Here is a 23,620-nt window from a genome sequence, read left to right on the forward strand (position 1 = left end):
CTCTTCCAGAGGACCTGAGTTCAATTCCCAGCAACCACATGGTGGCTCACAACCATCTATAATGAGATCTGGTGCCCTCTTCCGGCCTGCAGGGATACACACAGACAGAACACTGTATACATAATAAATAAATAAATCTTTAAAAAAAGAAAGAAAGAAAGAAAGAAAGAAAGAAAGAAAGAAAGAAAGAAAGAAAGAAAGAAAGAAAGAGAAGAAAGAAAGAAAAAAGAAAGAAAGAAATAGGAAAGGACAGGACTGCTAGGTATGGTGGAGGAGGAAGTTTATTGTAGATAAAGTGGAGGGCATCATAGCATAGCCAGAGTCAAAGACATCGGGGAGAGTCCAGAGTGGACCTGACTCTGAGCCAGGTGAGGACAGGGGCAGGGGAGAGCCGTACCAAGAGGCCAGAAGAGGAAAGCGCAGACAAAAAGATCACGGACCCCAAATGGCTGGATTATATAGGGAAGGGCAGCTGGGGCACTGGCAGCCCTGGGCTAGAGAAGTTTAGGGTACGGGGGGAGGGTGTACAAGCCAGGAGGACCCTGAAGCAGGAAGAAACTGAGGGATGCGGGAAGAAGCCGGCACCCAGCGTCTGCTTTGATCTGTTAAATAGGCACTTTAACCACAGTCTGTCTTGTCTCCTCGCAAAACTAAAAGACCCAGCACTAGGGAGGCAGAGGGAGCACATTTCTGTGAGTTCTGGGTCAGCCTGGTCTACACAGTTCAAAGCACGGGCTGCGCCCGCAGTCCCCTAAACTGCCGCTCTCACTCGGCCTGACGAGTTGGTCCGGCTGCCCCCAGCGCCATGACGGGTTCTTCTAGTGTTGCCACCACGAAGAAGGTGGTTCAGCAGCTCCAGCTAGAGACCCGGCTCAACCAAGTGAAGGGTTCCCAGCCAGCTGCAGACTGAACAGTTCTGTCTTCAGAATGCTCAACAAGACCCTCCGCTGACTGGGGTATCTTCACGTTCCAAATCCTGGGAAGTCTGCTCCTTTTTGTATTCAGATGTCCTGAGGTTTCCACTTTTCATGAACCAGTGAATATTCAATCAAGAGGACTAAATCTGAAGTCTGTACAAAGTTTCCCTATAACACGTGCCATAATATACCATTTCTACTTGTGAGTCCTCTGAATTTTCATGGGTTTCTGTTTCACAGGGTTTAACTATTTCATATACACTGGCTGTAGCATACAATAAAACAACATACAAAAACAAACAAACAAACAAACAAAAACCCACTCAATGCTCTCCCAGAGGATCCAGGCTTCATTCCCAGGACCCACAAGGCAGCTCGCAGCCATCAGTGACTTCAATTCCCAGGGATCTGGTGCCCTCTTCTGGTCTTTGACATATATACCTACAGGCAAAACACCCATACACAGAAATAAAAATGAAAATAAATCTTTAAAAAGAAAAGAAAAGGGGCTGGAGAGATGGCTTAGAGGTTAAGAGCACCGACTGCTCTTCCAGAGGTCCTGAGTTCAATTCCCAGCACCCACATGGTGGCTCACAACCATCTGTAGTGAGATCTGGCACCTTCTTCTGTGTACATAATAAATAAATAAGTCTTTAAAAAAATAAAAAGAAAAGAAAAGAAGCCTGGAGGTGGTGGCGCAGGCCTTTAATCCCAGCACTCGGGAGGCAGAGGCAGGCGGATCTCTGTGAGTTCGAGGCCAGCCTGGGCTAAAGAGTGAGTTCCAGGATAGGCTCCAAAGCTACACAGAGAAACCCTGTCTTGAAAAACCAAATAAATAAATTAAAATTAAAATTAAAAAATAAAAAAAAGAGAAGAAGCCGGGTGGTGGTGGCACACACCTTTAATCACAGCAGTTGGGAGGTAGAGGCAGGGGATCTCTGTGAGTTCGAGGCCAGATTGATGTACAGAGTGAGTTCCAGGACAGCCAGGGCTACACAGAAAAACTCCGTATAGAAAAAAAAAGAAAGTCGTATTCAAGTGAAACAAAGAATTTCCAACAGTGTTGGGGGAAATGTTTTAAACATTCTGTACTTCCCTCTTTAAATTCTTAGAAAAAGCTATCTAAAAATAACTAGTAGAAATGTAGAAATGCTATAAAATGAGACCATGATAAGTTTTGAGGCTTTGGATTTTCACAGGTTCAGCAGCTTGCCCGGGGTTACACTGTGTGGACAAAGAACAGAGACAGGGTTTGACACGATTCCCTTATTTTTGCAACAACACATTTTTTTCTCTTCCCCTCATTACTTGTGATGTGTTTCTTTTTGTTGTTGTTTCGTCGAGTGTCTCACTGTGTAGCCCAGGCTGGCTTTGAACTCATTCTCCCATCTCAGGCCTTTGTGTGCTGAGAATATTGGCTTATGCCAGCATGCCCAACAGCACACTGCTACTCTCGGAATGAGGGGGGGATTGCAGTAAAACAGTTTAATCCCAAACACACACACACTCGTCTCTCCCCACCTCTTCTGGGATTTCTCTATTATATAGTCCTGGCTAGCCTGGAACTCACTATGTAGATCGGGCTGGCCTCAAATTTATAGCAATGCTTCTGCCTCCAGAGTACTAGGATTACAGTCCACCACATCGAACCTCTTAACAATGTTCAAAATGGATATTGTTAGACAGAGATTTTAGTTTAATAAATTTGACATCTACATGGGCAGATTTTCAGATTAGCATAAACCAGCAGTGTTTCGCTGTGTGAAAACCAAAGGTAGGTTTTGACTCCCTTAATTCTTTTATTTTAATTAATTTATTTTTTATTTTATGTGCATTAGTGTTCTGTCTACAGGTTTGTCTGTGTGAGGGTGTCAGGTCCCCTGGAACTAGAGTCACAGACAATTGTTAGCTGCCCTGTGGGTGCTGCTGGATCCTCTGGAAGAGGAGCCAGTGCTTTGACACAGAGAGTGGAATTCAGCTTGATGTGGGGACTTGGGGGTGGCAGCATTTGATGCTGACAGGGACATGATTTGGGAATTGGAAATGCAAAAAAAAAAATTGGGATTATAATTTCCACCTCCAATCAAGAATTTAACAAAAAAGCCGGGCAGTGGTGGCGCAGCCTTTGATCCCAGCACTTGGGAGGCAGAGCTAGGCGGATCTCTGTGAGTTCGAGGCCAGTCTGGTATACAGAGCTCCAAAACCACACTGTCTTGAAAAACCATTTTAAAAAAAAGCAAAAACCAAAAAGAATTTAACATAGATTGGTGAGGTGCCAATTTAACATATCAAAGCAGACCTGGTCGCCATGTTCTCCCAGCATCCCTCAGTCCCTATCTGTTACAGGGTGTGGCTGACAGACCCCTCCTTAGTTCCCCCGCCCAGGAGCTGGGCTGCCCTTCCCCCAGAGGCTCTTCCCTATATAATCCAGCCATTTTTTTTTTTCATTACCTGCCCCTTTTTTAACCTTTTGCCCTCCTGGCTGATGAACCTGGTTCCCTCTCTCTCCTCCTCCTTCCCCTCTCCTCACGTGGCTCAGGGTCAGGTCCACTCGGGACTCTCTCAGATGTCTCTGCCTCTGGCTAGGCTCTTTCTTCTAACTGCAATAAACTTCCTCCTCCCACCGCCGCCGGTGCTGAACCGGGTGCTCAAGTCCTGGGACAAATGGCTCAGGTGCCCGCCTATTGGACAGTTCAGATCTCTGCACTCAGCAGTCAGGGAGACTGAGGTGATCAGCAGGCAGGGAGACTGAGGCGAGATGCAGAGTTCAAGGGATTTGTACAGAAGAGCCTGACTCCACAACAAGCAAACAGTTACTTCCCCTGGGCTGCAGAGGCTGGGTAGTGCCCGGCTGCAGAGTCCTGGCTTGTTTTGCACAAGGTTCCAGATTCAGGACCAAGAAGAGAAAGAAGGAAACCGGGATTCCTACCACTGCAGTACATAATGATAACATCTTAGGCTTGGAGTGGAGTGGAGGTCTGTAGTAAGTGCTATGTGCCTGAGTACTAGGAAAGAGGACATCGCATTTATTCATTTAATCACTTCCTCAATGAATGTTTTCCAACAGTGAGAGTCAAAACAGGGACACGTGAACGCCTGCAACAAATACCAAGGACTTTCTTGGGAGTTGTGGATGCAAAGGCCCATAGAAGGGAGCGTTTCTCTTCGGACTGCAGTGTACAGTTCAGAAGTTAGCAGCAACGTCGCTGGAATCCAGCACACTTGTTTAAGAATGACAACCATGGCTTTTGCTTAGTTAGCCAGATAAGGGGTGTTGGTGGAGATGGAGAAGTCCCCATAAAAGTCACCCATGGACACAGGCAATAAAGGTAAACTTTTACATGTGGTGGCACATGCCTGTAGCTCCAGCACTCAGGAAGTGGAGGTTCAAGAGTTCAAGGTTAGCCAGGGCATCCTTGAGACCCTATCTACCCACCATCACGAATAAATAAATAGCAACAAACAAAACAAAAGTAAAAAGAGAGGGGAGGAGAGAGAGGAAGAGAGAAAAGGGACACGGGAAAAGGAAGAAAGAGAGGGAAAGGAAAAGAAAATTCAGGAAATGATGATAACTACCAAGAGGATTAATTTAGTACTTCCTGGACGGAGAAAGTAATTTCAAGGCTGAGGAGTAGGAACCTCATCCAGATGGAGGTAAAAAATTACAGGTTGTGCTGGCGGTGGTAGAGCACGTCTTTAATCCCAGCACTCAGGAGGCAGAGCCAGGCGGATCTCTGAGTTCGAGGCCAGCCTGGGCTACAGAGTGAGATCCAGGACAGGCACCAAAACTACAGAGAAACCCTGCCGTGAAAAACCAAAATAAATAAATAAATAAATAAATAAAAATAAAAAAAAATAAAATTACAGATTGCTGGACATTACTGACATTACTGAAAGATGGAGATCTGATAAATCTCAGGCAACAAATATGTTAAATTTTTGTTGTTGTTTGGTTTTTCAAGACAGGTTTTCTCTGTGTAACAACCCTAACTGTCGTGGAACTCGCTCTAGACTAGGATGGCCTTGAACTCACAGAAATCCGCCTAACTCTGCCTCCCAAGTGCTAGGATTAAAGGTGTGCATTACCATGCCTGGCAATTAAGATTACTTTTTTATATGCAGAGGATGCTAATTACAGAAGTGCCCAGAGGCAAATGGTTTTTCGGATCAAATAACAAGGGGCTAGTTTGCAAACACACGTGTTCTGGGTAGACTGAGTAAGCAGTGGCGCATGCCTATAATCCTAAAGTTTGAGGCAGAAGAAAAGCCAGGAGTTCGAAGCCAGCTGGGCTACCATCCCCTTTTATTAGACAAACAGACTCCACCACCACTCACCAACTTCCTAGACTGCAGAGTTTTATAAACCGCAGTCGACCCGCCTTTCCAGTTTAAAAGAAAAACAGAACTACGAAAACTCCCTACAGCCCTTGAAAGTGGGGCGTGCGGGCCGAGACTCGCGCGGCACTCTGGAACTTGTAGTCTTGGACAGGCTCCCTCGTCCCATAATGCCGTGCGGCGGGGGTCATCGCGTCTGCGCCGTGCCGGCGGCGGGCCCCGCAGAGTGAGAGAGGCTCTTTTGTTCGGCTGAGGGGAGGGCCGTTGGCGGGGCCTGCGGTACGCCGCTTCAGCCGGGCAGGCGTTCGACTGCGACCGCACGCCTCTTTGCTTCCCCGGGCGCGACTCCCTCGGGCCGCCCCACGCGACGCGCGAGGAGCGCAACCCCGATTCCTCTCGAACTCTCGGGCGCTGCTGCGAGGTGAGAGGAGGCGGGCTGGGGAGGCGGGCGGGAGGGGGCGCGGCGACGGCGGGAGGCCGCGGGCGGTCGAGGGCCGCGAACGGAAGCCTGGGGCGGGAGGAGTTGGGGGGCGCGGCCGGGCCCCCGCGCCCCACGATCCCTCTTCCCGCGCGGAGATCGCGGGTTGCGGGAGTATGGAGAGGGCGGGGCCGCGAGTCCAGAATCCCGGGAGCCGCGGGCTTCCCGACGAGCTTAGCCATCGGAGGGGTAGCGCTTCACGGTCTGGACGGAGACTGTGTGACTCAAGTGAGCCGCTCCGGAGTTGGGCGGGAGAAGAAGAACTTTAGGACCTCGATCAGGGGACACAGGCTTGGTGCTTTGGGCGTGCATGGCACGGGACCACGGCTTCCTACACTAGAGGTTTAGAAAGGTAACCTGAGAAAGCGGACACGGTGGCAGTCGCGGGCAATCCCAGGAGTACGTGGAGGGAAGAGAGAAAAAAAAAAAAGAAAAGGAACCTGAGGATGTTGGGTCCAACCGACACCGTCGGAGAAATTTCTCTTGCCAGGGTCACGAAGAAGTAACTTCCAGTAAACTTGGGCAAGAGGGCTTGGGCTGCTGGAGGCGTGCTAATGGAGAAGAGATTTGTGGACCGTGTGTAAAGGAGTTCTTGGGATGAGTAGGGTGGAGGTCCAGAGAAGGATCCTGCAAAATGAGGGGGTAGCATAGTTTGTGGCGTGTTTGCCTGGTGAGCTGCAAACCCCTGGATTCAATCTCCAGCACCACATAAACTGGCTGGGTGTGATGGCTTGTACCTGTAGTCTTAGCACTCAGGAGGATCAGGAGTTGAAGACCTTCCTTGGCTGGGCTTCGAGTCCAGAAAGAGTGAAATGGCCACTTTCTGCCTAATAATGGGTCTTTAGTGTGAGTTGGGAGGCTGTAAGAATAGCGTGGATAAGGCTCATCAGATAAAAAAGCGTTTGCCCTTGCTGAGCAAGCCTTGAGACCTCAGTTTAACTCCTGGGACCCAGGTAAAGGTGGGAAGAACAACCGACCAGAAAATTGTCCTCTGATCTACACATGGGGGTATGGCAGCGACCCACAGAAGCAGGCGTTCACACACACAGTGATAATATTTTTATTAAAAAATAGTATATGAAATATGGACCTCATTTCCCCCAAGTTATCTGCCACTGAGTTATGTGCCAGTACCACAAAAATAATTTCAAAAAGTGAGTTTTACAGCCAGGTGGTGGTGGTGGCCCCAAGCCTTTAATCCCAGCACCCAGGTGGATCTCTGTCAGAGAAACCCTGTCTCGAAAAACCAAGAGAAAAAAAAAATGAGTTTTACTAGTGTATAAGGTATCCTCTCCAGTTTTGGGTTAAGAATCATGTCAGCAATTTGGAATAGTTTCTAAAGATCTAAGGTTTGGGGATAGATTTATGGCTGCAATCAAGAAATTAGTGCCTGTGCCCCTCCTTGGATGCCACATATATATATATAATATATATATTATTTATATATGAAAAGTGGTACATTGAAAAGATTCCTGTTGTGTATGTTGGGGCACTCCTATAATCCCAGCCAGCCCTTAGGAGATGGAGGAGACATGAGCATCAGGAGTTCAAGGCCCAGAGAAAGCTCCCACATTGAAACCACTTGCTCCTCAGTAGAAGATCTTCAGTCACTTCTGGTTTTCTGCTTGGCCACTTTTTTTTATAGATAGCAATAAAACTCATAGATTTTTACCCTGTCTTCTAGGTATTTTTCTGAGCAGTTAAAACACTGTGTGTGCAGCCGGGTGGTAGTGGCTCACACCTTTAACCCCAGCCAGCCTGGTCTACAGAGTGAGTTCCAGGAAAGGCTCCAAAGCTACACAGAGAACAACCCCTGTGTGCATATGGGTGGAGGTCAGAGGACAGTTTTGGAGAGTCCCTGCTTTTCTTCTGCCATGTGTTCAGGGGATCAGACTCAACCCACCAGGCGTGCATGGCAAGCACTTTTACCTGTTGAACTGACTCTGCCGCCCTCTGAACAATTTTTTGGAGTATTAGGCTTTTTTTGTTGTTTTTTCTCTGTAGCCCTGGCTGTCCTGGAACTCATACTATAGACCAGGCTGGCCTTGAACTGAGAGAATCCACCTGCCTCTGCCTCCTGAGTGCTGGGAGTAAAGCCACCACACCCAGCTGGTTTTTTGGTTTTTAAAAGTGGAGGTAGGAAGTGTGCCGTGGCATACTTGTGGAGATCATAGAACAACTTTGGTGTCATTCTCTTTGGAGCTGAGCTTGGAGCCCAGGGCCTTGTGCTTGCTAGGCAAGCGCTCTCCCGCTGAGCTGAATCCCCAGTGGCCATTCTCTTCTACTGTCATGCTAAACTGGTGGTTGAGCTCAGGTTATTAGGCTTGTGAGACAAACACCTTTACCTGCTCTACCAGCTGGATAGCCCCATTTTCTAAATTTTGGGGACTAGACCTAGCAGAAGTTGGTATGTGAAGATTTTATTATCTATGTTCCAAATTGGCTTTTGGAACTCACTATGTAGCCCAGATTGGCCTTGAACCGAGATTATAGGTGTGCACCACCATATCTAGCTTACGTTTATTTTTAATGTGTGTATGTATGTCATTGCTTACTTTTCGAAATCTGAAGAATTGAATCCAGGGCTTCTTACGTGTTAGGCAAGCACACACACTGAGCTGTATCCCAGTTTGGCAAGCTTTCTACTGGTGAGCTACACTTCTAGCCCAAATGTGCGAAATGTTGGGCTGGTTTTTGTTTTCTTTTTCTGGTGGTGGTAGTGCACTGGATTGAACCCCAAAACCCATGTGCTCTGTCCCTGAGCTGTACTACGAGCCTTCTTAAAATCTTTACTGTCTTGTGTAAAGTTGAATAATTTCACAGCTGGGTATGATGGCTCATGCCTATAATACATCACCCACCGAAGGAGGCCAAACAGGGAGTATTGCCTCAGGTTTGAAGAAAGCCTGGTCTAAATAACGAGATTCATGCCAGCCTGGACGATAGAGTAAGATCCTGTCTGAAGAACTAGGCTAGACTTTCAAGATATCTTAGTGGATAAAGGCACTTCCCGCCACACCTGATAGCTTATTGATCCCAGGAACGACATAGTCTAGGAGGGAGCTGCCTTCTGAAGGTCATCCTCTGCCCTTGTGCTCCCTGCTGCAAACACTGACTAAATAACAGTGGCTGAGGTAAAAGATGACTCACGTACTTGATGCCAACCTAGGCTACAACAGAGTTGAGACCCTGGACAACAAAAGGGAGGGGAGAAAAAGTCTCTGGATTTGCTCTGGATTCAAGCTGTGCCAACCAACTCTGCTCCCACAGCCATACTCAAAAAAAACAACTACAGAAACCAAACCACTCCTTCTGCTTGGTGTGTATGTGGTTCCTGTTTTCATTCAGATTTGCATCTGGAAAGCATTTGCTTCACAAACAGCCAAATAAAAAGCCAACTGAAAGCAGTTCAGAAATATGACTGGCCCCAGAGTATACTGTACTGCTATGCATGCCTTCATTTGTGTTTTGATTACTGGTGTGTAGTTGCCGATTATTACAGCAAAGATGCCTCGTCCTTGTTTTCAGTTCAGGGTTTATTGATTGGTCACTCCCAAAAAAGCTGGTGGCTTTGTACTTTTATTTCCCAGTTTGATTTTGAAACATCTTTCTTTGTTGGGCATACAATGTTCATAATTTGTACAGGGCTCAGAATTCCAATTGACTGTCTGAGGGAAAATAGAAACAAAATGCTTTGGGGATCCCAAGGAAAGGAGAGAAATTTGGTTAGGTTGGGTGAGCTTTATGGGAGAAGTATCATTTCGGCTAGGTCTTGGAGAAACAGGAGGGTTCTGACTGAATACAACAAGGGATGGTTTTAAGCTACCTTGTGAGTGCTGGAAATTGAAGCCAGGTCCTCTGGAAGAGCCACCAGTGCTCTTAACTACTGAGCCACCTCTCCAGCCCTGAGATTTGTTTTGTTTTTTGAAATTATGTATCTCAGTGTAGGTATGTGTACATGAGGGATCCCCTAGAGCTGGAGTTACTTACGGACCTGAGCCATTTCACAATTATGCTAGGAACCAAACTCAGATCCTCTGTAAGAGCAGCAATAGCTCTTAATTGCTCAGCCATCTCTCCCACCCCAGTATTGGTTGTTATGCAAAAAGTCTGTATTGCACTTGTTAAGAGTTCAAGTATCTGCCAGGGTGTAGTATGATGGGGACCCACCTTTAATCCCAGCACTTGGGAAGTAGAGGCAGGTGGCTCTATGAGTTTGAGGCCAGCCTGACCTACAAAGAGAGTTCCAGGATAGCAAAGGCTACACAGAGAAACCCTGTTTCAAAAAAAAAAAAAAAACCTTTTTTCAAAAACAAAAAGTTCAAGTTCAAGCATCTTTGTACATACAATTGAATGCTATAATAGAAGCAGGTGAGAATGGAGATCTTAAGGGCTGGGGAAATGGCATGGCTCAGTTAAATGTTTGCCAGCAAAGTATAAGGACTGAGTTCAGATCCAAGTACCTTTTACAGCAAGATGAGAAGTAGAGTGAAGAGTTTTCCAGATGCTAGGGGGCCAGATAGCCTGGGTAATAGAGGATAGCATGAAGAAACAAGAAACCTAGCCTCAGAAAAACAAGATTGAAAGGGAACTAACTCCAGACAAGTTGTCCTCAAACTTGTACATGTACACTGCAGCATGTGCATGCCTGCACTGACACAGTTGAGAGTGTAGATTGTGTGGATACAGTGGGCTATGCCGCCTTCCATCTCAGCCTGGAGAGCAGAACAGGCAGATCGTGAGTTCTAGGACAGCCAAGGCTCTATAGAGAAACCCTGTCACGAAAAACAAGAGTCTGTGTTGCTCTTTCAGAGGACCCTCAGTTACTAGCACCCACTACAGGATGATCATAGTTATCAGTAACTTTTTTCTTTGCTTTTCCCCCTTGGCAGGGTGTCTCTGTATAGTGTTAGCTGTCCTGGAACTCACTTTGTAGACCAGGCTGGCCTCAAACTCTTAGATTCACCTGCCTCTGCCTCCCAGTGCTAGGATTAAAGATATGTGTCACCAAGCCCCACAGTTTGGTGGGTTTATATATATATATAGAGAGAGAGATAGATATAGATATAAACACATTTATTTATGTGTGTGTATGGGTGCCATGTGGTGGTTGGACTGTTGGAAGTTGGTTCTCTCCATCCATCTTATTTGAGGCAGGATCTCTTTTTCTGTTGTACTTGGTACTCTGGGCTACCTAGCCAGTGAGTTTCCTAGCAATTCTGTCTCTTCATTCCATCTTGCTGTAAAATAGCTAGGATTACCGATGCACCCTACCACTTAGGGCTTTGTGTAGGTGTGTGTCTGCATGTGGGTATATACAGATGCCTAGGGAGGCCAGAGGTGTCCAGTCCCTTGGAGCTGGAGTTAACCGTTGTGAGCCCAGCTCAAGTCTTCTGGAAGAACAACACCAAGTGCTCCTAACTACTGAGCCATCTCTCTAGCCCCTAGAATTAGATTTCTCAAGCTGCACAAAAATAGGTATCCTAGAAGTTCTTAGGTTGCTCACCACTGTGTGTTTGGCCAGAGGTCAACCTTGGGTATAATTTCTCAGATGCTCTCCACCTTGTTTTAGGTTTTTGTTGTTTTGAGAGAGTGTCTTTCCTTTCCTTGGTGCTTAGTTAGTAGGCTAGGCTGCCTGGCTGCCCAGCAAGCCCCAGGGATCTAGCTATTTCTGCCTCCCTTGCACTGAACTTAGAAGCACACACCCCTATTCCTGTATTAGAAGGGTTCTGGAGATCCAACTCAGATCCTTATGCTTGCATGATAAACACCCTACCAACTGGGATATCGACCCAGCCTTAGCCCATGCTTTTCTGTGGTAACAGCTGGAACCTATGTCTACACTGGCTTAACAGGCTTCTTAAGCCTTTCCCATTTCTTTGAATAGTTTATGCAAACTTCAAAAGAAAAAAAGTGCTTAATGTTGTGTCTGATACACACACACACACACACACACACACACACAAAATAAATCAGTAAATATAATACAGACACATATATTAAGAAGTAGGTGAGGTACACAGTTATTCCCAACTATTCTGGAGGCAGAGGCAAGGGGATCTCAAGTTGAAAGCCAGCTGGGCAATTTAGCAAGACTGTCTGAAAATAAGGGGCTGAGATGTTCAGTGGTAGAATGCTTACCTAGCACATTCAATGGTCTTGGATTTAATCTCTATCTGAACAAGAAAAAAAGCAAGCATTATTCTTCATAAAGGTTTTAAATTTTTATTTATTGTGTTTGTACATGTCTCAGTGCACACACACACATGCTGGTGTGTAGATGGAGGTCTGTCTGGAGTTGGTTCTCTTCTGCCACCTTGTGGGATCTGAAGGTGGAATGCAGGTCTTCAAGTCTGCCATCCCTCTTCTGTATAATTGGCCCTGGGAGGGTTGGTGAGAAAATCACAATGTTCTTTCTTTGGCACATGCCTTTAATCCCATAACTCAAGGCAATCAGATCTCTTTTAAGTTTGAGGCCAGCCTGGTCTACAGAGCGAGAGCCAGAGATACACAGGGTGGGGGGGGGGCATGTTAAACAAATAAGAAGAAAAGAAAAACAGGGCCAGCAAGGTGCCTCGGTGAGTAAAAGTTCTCCCTGTGCAAAACTGATCATCAGAGTTTCATCCTCAGAACTTTTGTTAGGCTAGGCAGAGGTGGCCCACGCCTTAAATCCCAGCACTCAGGAGGCAGAGGCAGGTGGATCTACAGAGTTCTAGGACAGCCAGGACTACACAAGAAACCCTGTCTCAAAAACAAACAGAGCCCTTGTTGGAAGGAGAAAGCCAGCTTCCTGAAAGTTGTTCCCTGACCATCACACCCAAGCTGTGTCATACATGCACCCACATATATCATGCATTATATATATGTGTGTGTGTGTGTGTGTGTGTGTGTATACACACACACACATATACATATATATCAGTTTGTGTTTGCTCTATAACTCAGGTTGCCCATAATTTGCAACCTTCCTGCCTTAGCCTCTCTTATTAAGCCTCCTGCAATTATAGGTACTCTTGGGAGTTTGTTTTTTGTTTTATTGGGGGGTGGGTTTTTTCAATGCTGGGAATTACACCTAGGGACTCGTGTATATAAACTAAGCGTTATGCTACCGAGCTATATCCACAGTTTTCCAAAACGTTCTTGGATGGCATACTACAAAGTTCAGAATACCTCTAATGGAAAAGGTCCCTTTTTTTTCTTACATTAAGCGTCAAAAAGGTGGGGACCATTTCTTATTCTCTTGAGTCTCCAGAATTCAGCACAATATCTAAAACTTTTGTTCAAGGACACTGGTAGTACCCGTTTAATCTAAGATTGGGGTATTAAACTAATGCATAACAATGCTCCTTCCGTGTCTTGGTTTGTTTGCCATGTTCCTTTGGGGAGGTGAGGGGAATTGAGACAAGATCTCTCAATCTAGTCCGTGTTGACCTTAAACTCCTAATTCCCCTGCCTCCACCTCCCAAATTATGGGATTATAGGCCTGTGCCACCACACCTGGCCCATTTGCTTCATTCTTTGTATCTCATTCTGGATAATCGATCCATCCATTTCTAAGATTTTAGCCAATTTTGTTTGACCGGCATGTTACAGCGCCATCTACTGACACAAATTGGTAATTTTAAGGCTTTGGGCACTCTCCATCAAAGATGTTCTGAACATTTTATAGTATGCCACCCAAGAATGTTTTGAAAGCACTCAGGAGGCAGAGGCAGGCAGATCTCTGAATTCAAGGCCAGAAAGAGTTCCAGGAGAGCCAGGGCTACACAGAGAAACCCTGTCGGGGCAAGCGGGGAGGGAGGATAATTAAAAAACTAATACATCAGAATTGAATGGATTAAAGGCAAGAGATTTACAAGGAACTAAATTTTTTATACTAGAAAAATACATATTTCATGGGTTTCCTGAGTTAGGGTATTGTGTAGACAAGGATAACCTTGAACTCCTTGGATCTCCTACTAGGATCACAGACAGCCATTTGTGCACCACCATGCCCAGTTTTTAGGGTCAAATGCAGGGCTCCATTCATGTGAGACAAGCTCTCCACCAGCTGACCTGTATCCCCAGCCACATTGGGGATTTTCATCAAACAAAACCAACTTCAACTTCCCAACATGAAAGAACAAGTTGTTTCACCCATACATAATTGTGTGTGTGTGTTGTAGCATGTTTTAGACTTTTGGGGTATGTTGTTGTTTTTAATTATTTCTTTCATGTGCGTTGGTGTTTTGCCTGCATTTGTGTGTGTGAGGGTGTCCAATCCTCTTGAACTGGAGTTACAGACAATTGTGAACTGCCATGTGGGTGCTGGGAATTGATCCCGGGTCCTCTAGAAGAGCAGTCAGTGCCCCCAACTGCTGAGCCATCTCTCCATCCCAAAAGCATGTTTTAGAAAAGAATAAACTCAACACCTACAAGGTAAAGCACTTGCCATGCAAGCCAAATGGCCTTGAGTTTTTATGTGGAACCAGGTAAAGGCAGAAGGAGAGGCCCAGCTGTACAGCTCCTGCCTCACAGGAGCTAAAGTAGACTGTATTTGTGGTGGCTCCCTTCCTCCTGACCCCCTGCTTATTTTCTAAATTAATGCAATTATTATACTCCAGCTTAGATTAATAGTTATTCTGGGGCTTTTTCTAAGCAGTCCTGAGTCTTAGAAATAAATTATAAAGTAAACTAGATCAAATAACAGTGATTTATGGGTTAGGGCTGCAGCTTATAATCTTAGCACTCAGGTAGGAAGAGACAAGATCAGAAGTTCAAGGTCATCCTCAGCTATATCTTAAGTTCCAGGCCAACCTGGGTGAGGTGACTTAGCCAAGCCCAAAATCCACATGGAGCTGATTCCCACAAATCCCTTGTTTTTTGTTTTTTGTTTTTGTTTTTGTTTTTTGTTTTTTGGTGTTTCAAGACAGGGTTTCTCTGTGTAGTTTTGCACCTTTCCTGGAACTCACTCTGTAGCCCAGGCTGCTTCTCGAACTCACAGAAATCCACCTGCCTCTGCCTCCTGAATGCTGGGATTAAAGGTGTGCGCCACCACTACCTGGCTCGTCCCTTGACTTTTATGACACCCATATACACACTAAATGAGTAAATGCAGTAAAAGAATTTTTTAAAGTTTGAACTGTGAATTTATGATGGCATTCAAGAAAAGCAAAATGAACAATAAAGGGACTTTTGAGCTGGACATGGTAGCGCACATCTATAATCCCAGTGCTTGAAAGGTAGAGACCATAGAGACCAGATCAGGGATTCAAAGTCAGCCTGAGCTATATGAGACCCTGTTTTAAACAAAAAAAAAAAAAATCAAATGATATGTAACTGTGAGCTAACATAGTATTTTTTATGCCTTTTTTTTTTTTTAAGATTTTTTATTTATTATGTATATAGAGGAGGGCGCCAGATCTCATTACAGATGGTTGTGAGCCACCGTGTGGTTGCTGGGAATTGAACCGAGGACCTCTGGAAGAGCAGTCAGTGCTCTTAACCTCTGAGCCATCTCTCCAGCCCCCCCAACATAGTATTTTAGATATACTTTGTGGCAAAGGGGTATTAGGAGTTAGTATAAATTAGATCTAGTATAAAAGCTGTAATGGATGTAAGAATTCAGAAATTCTTCCCACACATTGCGGTTACACCTGTAATTCCATCGCTTAGAAAGCTGGGGGCAGCTTGGGCTTCACAGTAAGTCTTTGTCCAAAGGGAGAGGACGGAAGAGACATTCAGTTTGCTGTGAGATGTGGCTGACTTCTTAGCAGACAGCAGACATGGCTGTGAACTGGAAGTTAGTAGAGGGTTATATGTAAGCAGTGCCCACACCTGATTTTTATCTTGTAGTAAAGGTGCCCTGCGCCCTTTGTTTCCTTCTTGTTTTAGCAGCGTCACCCTCTACACCGGAAAGCTGGCGGGGACTATGGGAAAAAAGCAGAACAAGAAGAAAGTGGAAGAGGTGCTAGAAGAAGAGGAAGAGGAATATGTGGTGGAAAAGGTTCTTGATCGGCGAGTTGTCAAGGGCAAAGTGGAATATCTTCTGAAGTGGAAGGGCTTCTCAGAGTAAGTTCCAGTGGCACAGGCCAGTTCAGTCACTGTGAGAGGAGTCAGGATGTGCTTGCTGCTTCTTCCGTGATGGCTATTCCTTGGTTCAGTCCTGACCTCCACAGCCTATAGTCTACTGAGAGAGGAAGGACCTGCAAGCAGAGTGCTGTAATATAGTACAGCTTTTTGTTTTGTTTATTTGTGCATGTGGCCATGTGTGTCATGTAAATCCTGGGGTGAAAGTCAGGTCTTAGCTGGGCAGCTGTGGCCCACACCTTTAATCCCAGCACTCGGGAGGCAGAGGCAGGTGGATCTCTGTGAATTCCAGGCCAGCCTTGTCTACAGAGCAAGATCCATGACATGCTCCAAAAGCTACAGAGAAACCCTGTCTTGAAGGAAAAAAAAGAAAAGAGAAAGTCAGGTCTTCAGGCTTAGTGGATGGCTCCTTTTTCCCATTGAGCTATCTTTTTTTTTTTTTTTTTTTTTTTGGTTTTTCGAGACAGGGTTTCTCTGTGTAGCTTTGTGCCTTTCCTGGAACTCACTTGGTAGCCCAGGCTGGCCTCGAACTCACAGAGATCCGCCTGGCTCTGCCTCCCGAGTGCTGGGATTAAAGGCGTGCGCCACCACCACCCGGCTCCATTGAGCTATCTTGCCAGTCTATGACAGTGATTTCTGAGGAGCAATTTGTATACAATAGTCCACTTTTACAAAGTAGGCAAGTTTCTAAGCCTTTGATCTGTACCCTCCCCTCCTAGGAAAGTTCTTAATCTTGAACAAAAATCTAGCTGTTCATTATCACTGAACTCTCTTCCAAGACTAACTCTTCTCTTAGTTCAAAAGGTTGGCTGGGTGGAAGTCTAACTTGTGCTTGCTGGTTTCAGTGAGGACAACACTTGGGAACCAGAAGAGAACCTGGATTGCCCTGACCTCATCGCTGAGTTTCTGCAGTCACAGAAAACAGCTCATGAGACAGATAAATCAGAAGGAGGCAAACGCAAAGCTGATTCTGATTCTGATGATAAGGGCGAAGAAAGCAAACCAAAGAAGAAGAAAGAAGAGGTGAGACTTAGGACAGGGTCTTCACCAGCCAGGGGCCAGAGCATCAGCAGTTTGGTCCCACTTCGTCTCTCTCCTGTCCTCCCCTGCGTTTGTTTTTCCTTTACATTTTTATTTATTTCTTTTGGGGAAGGTCTTGCATAGAAGCCTAGCCTGCCCTCAGGCTTTGGCAGTACTTGGTCTTCTAAGTGTTGGGATTACAGTTGTGAGCTACTATTCTTGAACTACTTCTCCCTTTTCATCTCAGCAGTCATGTCCTCTCTGTCCTTCAGAAATAGCTAAGGTTTTACAAGGATTTGGGGGCCAACCGTGTCTACAGCTGTAATCCTAGCACGCAGGAGGATCAGGAATAAGATGCCTGGACTACAGGAGACCTTATCTCAGCAAAACAAAAGGATTTGGGGCTTACTCTTGTAAAGTGATCTAATCTTACTTTTTATCCATGGTACAAGAATGATAGTATGGGGCTGGAGAGATGGCTCAGAGGTTAAGAGCACTGACGGCTGCTCTTCCAGAGGACCGGAGTTCCATTCCCAGCAACCACATGGTGGCTCCCAACCATCTATAGTGGCGTCAAGGCATAGATGCTAACATGTAACAGTTACCAGAGACATAAGACAGCAGCTGAATTCATTTCCTGTCAGTAGATGGAATTCAGTGTTTTGATCACTAAAGATTTGAGGTGGCTGTTTGGTCTTATTTAATATCTTAAGTAATTTTCCTTTGAAGAGACAGTGTGAACATTTCTTTTGCTTGGAGTGTGTATTCCATTCATGCTGGGAGGACCTCATGTGCTTCAGATATAATGCATGGTGTGGGAAGCAGAGGAAGCCTTGAGTGAATGTTTGTGATTACATTTCTTAGAAGCACAGAATAACTTCATTCTGGATATAGTCCTTTGCCAGTAAAATTGTTCTGCCCATCTGGTTTTTACAGTCAGAAAAGCCACGAGGCTTTGCCCGGGGTTTGGAGCCTGAGCGGATTATTGGAGCTACTGACTCCAGTGGAGAACTCATGTTCCTGATGAAATGGTGAGTCTGGCAGTGGCTCTGTGTGGTTGTTCTTCCCTTCTCCCCATCTGTTCTATGCCAGAGGAAAGAGCTGACCTTGGAAATTCCAGTCGCCCAGGTGTGAAATCTTTAAGATGACATAGTCCTCCGATAGTGATCCTCGGCCTGACTACAAACCTGGACTCATGAGTTACAGGTAGGGGCCTTAGGATTTCAGATCTTTGCTTTTTTTTTTTTTTTCCTTTCACCCCTCTTTTTTTTTTTTTTTTTTTTTTTTTAAGGTGGGAGAGACTATGGAGAGGAATCGCATTTCAGTTCTGTTAAGTAAAGAAAAAAAAAATCTGAAATGTGATTGAATTACCCTCCTTCTCTGCCACCTCCTTAGTAAAAATCAGGCTGGCCCCATAAACAGGATTCTGTTCATGTTTGAGGGTTAGGAAAGAATTTATAGAATTTATTTTGAAGATTCTAAATTTTCAAAATCAGCCAGCAGAGGTCAGCAAGACCTCTACTGTTTACTGTTACTGAACATAATGTAAGTTTATAAAAGTGGTAATGATACAGACTTGTTCTAAGTAGAAACAGTGGGTAGTGTTTGTTAGCACTAGTCAGTATCACCTGCTGAACATGCTGTATTACTGTGTTTTTATGGACGGCCAGCATAGTAGTAGGTTTCTATGACTAGCTTTCAAACAGTTTAATGCAGAGGGGTTCAAGGTAGTCAAGTTTTGAGACAGTTGTACTCTATCTAGCCTAGCCTTCCTTGAGCTTGAAATCCTCCTGCCCCAGACTCTGTGCTGAGATTACAGGGACATGCCACCATGATGAACTAGGAAGAGTAAGTGTTAAGCCATTGCTAGTTAAAATAGGATTGTCAAGACTATTTTGATTGGTCAAAAAATTTCTCTGAAACTGGTATCTATGGTAGTTCTTCCCTAGGTAATGGCTAAAAAAGAGGTTTAACTTCAATATAGGTGAAGGCCTGTGTCATAATCAATTAATCACCTATTTTCTTCCTGTGTGTTCCTTAGTATTTATTGATTCTGACCCTCATTTAGCTTATTTCTTCTAACTTAGAGGAGAAAAGAAAAACTGAATAATAGGGTGTTTTAAATAGTTTAGCTAGTATACACTTGCTCTACATATGACCAGTGTGAGTTGCATATTGTATCCCCTCCATATTGTGTAGGGTTGTATTTTTGGCCAGGTGTGGTTATGCACACTTACAGTCCCAGCACGCAGGTAAAGTGAAGTATCACAAGGTGGAGGCCTAGAATAAGAGGAAGTCTTTTTTTTTGTTTGTTTGTTTTTTTGTTTTTGTTTTTTGAGACAGCGTTTCTCTGTGTAGCTTTGCGCCTTTCCTGGAGCTCACTTGGTAGCCCAGGCTGGCCTCGAACTCACAGAGATCCGCCTGGCTCTGCCTCCCGAGTGCTGGGATTAAAGGCGTGCGCCACCACCGCCCGGTTAAGAGGAAGTCTTAAAAGCATAAACACGCACACAAAAGAGCCAGTCATAACCCATATTTGTACTTACAGCACTAGAGGGCATCTGGTAACATAAAGTAAGACTTTGCCTCAAATAACAAACAGAAAGAAAGAAGTATAGAGGATTGGTTATTTTACTACTGTATTTAAAATTAATATTTGGGTGTTGGGCTAGGGATGTGGCTCAGAGATAAAATGTTTACCTAACAAACAAAATTGGGTTTGATCCCCAGCCCTGGAAAGAAAAAAAAAAAAACCCCAAACCTTTGTGATAGGAATTCGGCTTACTGGGCTTGCTTAGCATGTGCAAGGCCCATAACTTAATCCTTAGCATCCACTCCCTCACCCCCAAAACATTGAATGTTGGTTATAAAACCCAAGGTTTTAAAAAGTTATGCATGGCCAGGTGTGGTGGTGTGCCTTTAATCCCAGCGGTCAGCAAGTGGATCTCTCTTGAGTTTGAGGCCAGCCCAGTCTACGTATCAAGTTGCAGAACTACATACAACAGTGGTTCTGTCTGTGGGTCACCTAAGACCATCAGAAAATAACAGATATTTATATTACAGTTTATAACTGTAGCAAAATTAGAGTTATGGAGTAGCAACGAAAATAATTGTATGGTTAGGGGTCACCACAAGAAGAGGAACTGTATTAAAGGGTCACAGCATTAGGAAGGTTGAGAACCACAGATAGAGAAACCCTGTCTCAAACAAAACAACAGCAAAAAGTGATGCACGTACACACCCACGGCTCAGGATATAGCTTTCTTAGCATACACATGGCCCTGGCTTCCACTCCTAATACCACACACACACACACACACACACACACACATGCCCTTGACAAAAAATAGGGGGCTGCAGAGATGCCTCAGCACTCCGTCTAGAAGACTTGGGTTGAGTTCCCAGCATCCACATTGTAGCTCACTGCCTTATGTAACTCCAGCTCCAGAGACTCTAACATCCTCTTCTGCCTCTGAGTGTGCTGGATATGCATGTGGTTTATGTACATACATATATTCCAGCAAAACACTTGTCACATAATTATTATTATTATTATTATTATTATTATTATTATTATTATTATTATTTTGTAATTGTAACCTGATCTTCCAGGAAAGTGGAGACACCTGTCTATAGAAAATTTTTTGGGGGGTTTTCAAGATGTGGTTTCTCTGTGATACATACAGCTTTGGCTGTCCTGGAACTCCATAGACCAGGCTACCTTCGCACTCACAGAGATCTGCCTGCCTCTGCCTCCCCAATACTGGTATTAAAGGCGTGCACCACCACTGCCCATGGAAAATATTTCTACATAGTGAAAAGTCTTAAATTTGTTCCAGAATCATTCAGTTGGAAGAGAGCGTGAGTTAGACACCCCATAAAGATTCAGTACATTTCCCACCGTTTCCTTGGTATTTCTTACGGAAACTTAACCATATCAGCTTATTCTCTGGTTCCCTGTGGCTCTGGACTCTTGTTCTTGTTCCAGTTCTGGAGACTTGAGGTGTGCTGTGTCAGATTCTGTCATGTATCTGTTGCCTGCCCCATGCTGCTGCCTCTGTCTGGGACAGGCCCAATTTAACACTACAATTCAGAAAGCTAATAGAGCATTACATCCTAGTGCCTTCTTTGTCTCCTTCCTCATGTTGGAGCTCTGTTAACTACCGGAGATGATGTGTGTGCAGGTCTATATGGTGGTGGTAAACAGTGTGTCATAAGTAAGCAAGATTGTGCCAGATCAGTCAGTGTTAAGTCCTCTTACAAAGCCAAACTTGCTGTGTGCACTGGCTGGAATAGAGTTTTGGAAGAGTGTGGCAGAGCTTCCTGTCCACCCTCTGGAATGTTAATGGAACTTTCTTTGGCCTTTTCCAAAGTCCTACCTTTTGACAAAGTTTGCAGAGGGGATTTTTAACAGGAGGAAGATCTTTGAGGGTATCATGTGACAGAACCCACCCAGTAAATGCTGCTTGCATTCTGTTTTCCTATTTTGTTTCTAGAATTTAGACTTTAAGCCCCATTCCCTGGGTGATCCAAATTAGGAGACCACAACAGCTGATCTCAAGGTTTCTTTGTGCTTTGTTCTGCAGGAAAAACTCTGATGAGGCTGACCTGGTCCCTGCCAAGGAAGCCAATGTCAAGTGCCCGCAGGTTGTCATATCCTTCTATGAGGAAAGGCTAACGTGGCATTCCTACCCCTCAGAGGATGATGACAAAAAAGACGACAAGAATTAGCCCTCTTGAGTACCGGCCCCTGTCACCTCTGACTGCGGGTTTCAAATGGGGAGGGAAGGAGTTCTACTTTCTTGACACCATAGAGGTGGCTTGAGAAGATGTCCTTTGAAGAGCCAGCATAGTTTCTGTGCCCTGCAGCAGCCCAAGTGCTTTAAATCGTTTTAAGCTGTATAGTTTGCACACCCATCCCAGTGGAGGGGAAAGGGGTAAGTGTTTCAAGGCAACCCGTTCTGCGCTTTGCTAAGAAAGCGGAGGGCCTTCCATGAAGGACAAAACCTGCAGAACTGGGGTGTGGGAGAGCAAAGATACTGTCGATCTTCAAAGAGCATCTCCACAACCCACAGCCTTCCCAATAGTGTTAACTGCATTTTTACAGCCTAGCATGTGTGTAGTTTTTGGCTATTACTGGTATATTCATTGGGGGTGGGAGGGTTGGGGCAGGGAGGAAGGGAGACGGGTGGAATCATTTTGGTTAAAATTTGGGGTCTGATTGGGGATATGGTGAAACAGTAGAATGAACAGCTAACTAATCAATTGGTTCTATGTCAATATTTTGCCTTTTCAAAAAATTACATTGGCACCATTAATAAGGATTGAGAGACTGTTAAAAATCTGTGAATGCTGAAATCTGCAGCTAAGGTGCCCCCTACCTGAGCTCACTGTGGCCCACAAAGGACAAAGCCAGTTCCCGAGTTACCAAAGCTACCCTTTGAAGATGGAAACTGACTGTGGAGGGAAGGTTTTATTGGAGATTATATACGGGCAGACCATTCTGCCTTTAGAGGTGCTAATTCCTGAAATGGAGAGAAAAGACCTTTTTCCAATTATGAAATTCTAAATATCAGTTTGTCCATCCAAGCCACTGGCTCAAGTAGTGCAGGAGGGCCTGTATGGGAGATGGGAGCGGAGGGCCTGTGCTCTTAGGGTGGAAACTCTTAGAGCCTGGTTTTGTTTTGTTTGTTTTCTCTTTTTTTTTTTTTTTTTTTTTTTTTTTCCAGCTTTGAACCCTGAAACTGCTTGTGGCAGGTTCAGTTACTGACAGCACAAATCCCATTGAGTCAATTCAAGGGTTGAAGGACTTCACAAGCCCTGGTCTCAGGAGATTCACTTTCATGTTGGGGTAGTGGTTCATTTGAGAATACAAACCTTCAGATTAACTATGTCCAAAATACTGTCTTGAATCATGAGATCTATCAATTTTTAGTATTGTCTAGACCTGCATCTAGAACTACATTGTAAAATCTTTAAAGCATGTGTTAGATGTATGTGTGAAAATTTTGTTTAAATGTAAACTTCATACCATACTGTCAGTTTTTGTCTTAATAAAACTATAGATTTATAATTCTTGATTTCTGTCTTTTTTTAAAGACCAGGTCTCCTTCCCCAGTATTGCTCACTCTGGCTTGGAACTTTGAATCCTCTGCCTCTGCCTTCCATCCAGTATTAGGATTACACAGTGCATGTACCATTATAGTGGGTATGATCATCTTACCAGAAACCCCTCTTGCCTCAGTTCAGCTTGTTGGAAGTAGCATCCATGGCTTCATGACTACAGATGAAAATAATAGGCTTGAAATCTGATGCCTTAATCTTGTAAATGGTCTTATAAATTATTAATGTAAATGCTTGAGCATTTATAATTCTGTACATATTGTAAGAACTGTCAGCTGGGCAGCGGTGGCGCATGCCTTTAAAATCCCAGCACTCGGGAGGCAGAGGCAGGCGGATCTCTGAGTTCGAGGCCAGCCTGGGCTACAGAGTGAGTTCCAGGAAAGGCTCCAAAGCTACACAGAGAAACCCTGTCTTGAAAAACAAAAACAAAAAAAACTGTCACATCATTCTGTCTTTCATATTGCTGAGAAATTATTTACTGAGAACACTTCCCACTTGAAAATAGGCATTTTACAAACTAGCTTAATCAGTTGGGTGGCATTAGCAAAAAAACTCCAGAAAGTTTTAGGAATTGACACTATGTTTTAAATATTGGATTGAATGTCATCCATCATCTCTTTGGGATTTTTTTTTTTTTTTTTTTTTTTTTTTGAGAGTTTCTCTGTGTAGCCCTGGCTGTCCT

The 23,620-nt window shown here is 44.7% G+C and overlaps 1 protein-coding gene and 1 pseudogene across 2 annotated transcripts; both read left to right on the top strand.

Moving 5' to 3' along the window:
* Positions 1 to 715: 715 nt before the first annotated feature.
* On the top strand, positions 716 to 1,040 carry LOC102917903 (guanine nucleotide-binding protein G(I)/G(S)/G(O) subunit gamma-5B pseudogene; annotated as a pseudogene).
* A 4,406-nt stretch (positions 1,041 to 5,446) lies between these two features.
* On the top strand, positions 5,447 to 22,888 carry Cbx1 (chromobox 1). Of its 2 annotated transcripts, none has more exons than XM_006971894.4 (5): positions 5,447 to 5,673; positions 15,607 to 15,780; positions 16,644 to 16,821; positions 17,755 to 17,849; positions 21,402 to 22,888. In XM_006971894.4, exons 2-5 carry the CDS (start codon positions 15,641 to 15,643, stop codon positions 21,544 to 21,546), a joined length of 558 nt encoding a protein of 185 aa, XP_006971956.1. In that variant the 5' UTR covers positions 5,447 to 5,673; positions 15,607 to 15,640; the 3' UTR covers positions 21,547 to 22,888. The 2 variants fall into 2 exon arrangements, with proteins under 2 accessions (XP_006971956.1, XP_006971955.1); XM_006971893.4 differs by having other exon boundaries at positions 5,448 to 5,673; positions 15,604 to 15,780.
* The last annotated feature ends 732 nt before the right edge of the window (positions 22,889 to 23,620 follow it).

This window comes from Peromyscus maniculatus, chromosome 8 (genome assembly GCF_049852395.1).
Source record: "Peromyscus maniculatus bairdii isolate BWxNUB_F1_BW_parent chromosome 8, HU_Pman_BW_mat_3.1, whole genome shotgun sequence".
Lineage (NCBI taxonomy): Eukaryota > Metazoa > Chordata > Mammalia > Rodentia > Cricetidae > Peromyscus > Peromyscus maniculatus.

Excerpts from the sequence above, each read along its gene's own strand:
- Cbx1 (XM_006971894.4), top strand. The coding sequence starts at position 15,641 with ATGGGAAAAAAGCAGAACAAGAAGAAAGTGGAAGAGGTGCTAGAAGAA. Across the intron at positions 16,822-17,754 it reads CAAAGAAGAAGAAAGAAGAG|TCAGAAAAGCCACGAGGCTT; the intron begins GTGAGACTTAGG and ends TGGTTTTTACAG. Across the intron at positions 17,850-21,401 it reads CTCATGTTCCTGATGAAATG|GAAAAACTCTGATGAGGCTG; the intron begins GTGAGTCTGGCA and ends TTTGTTCTGCAG.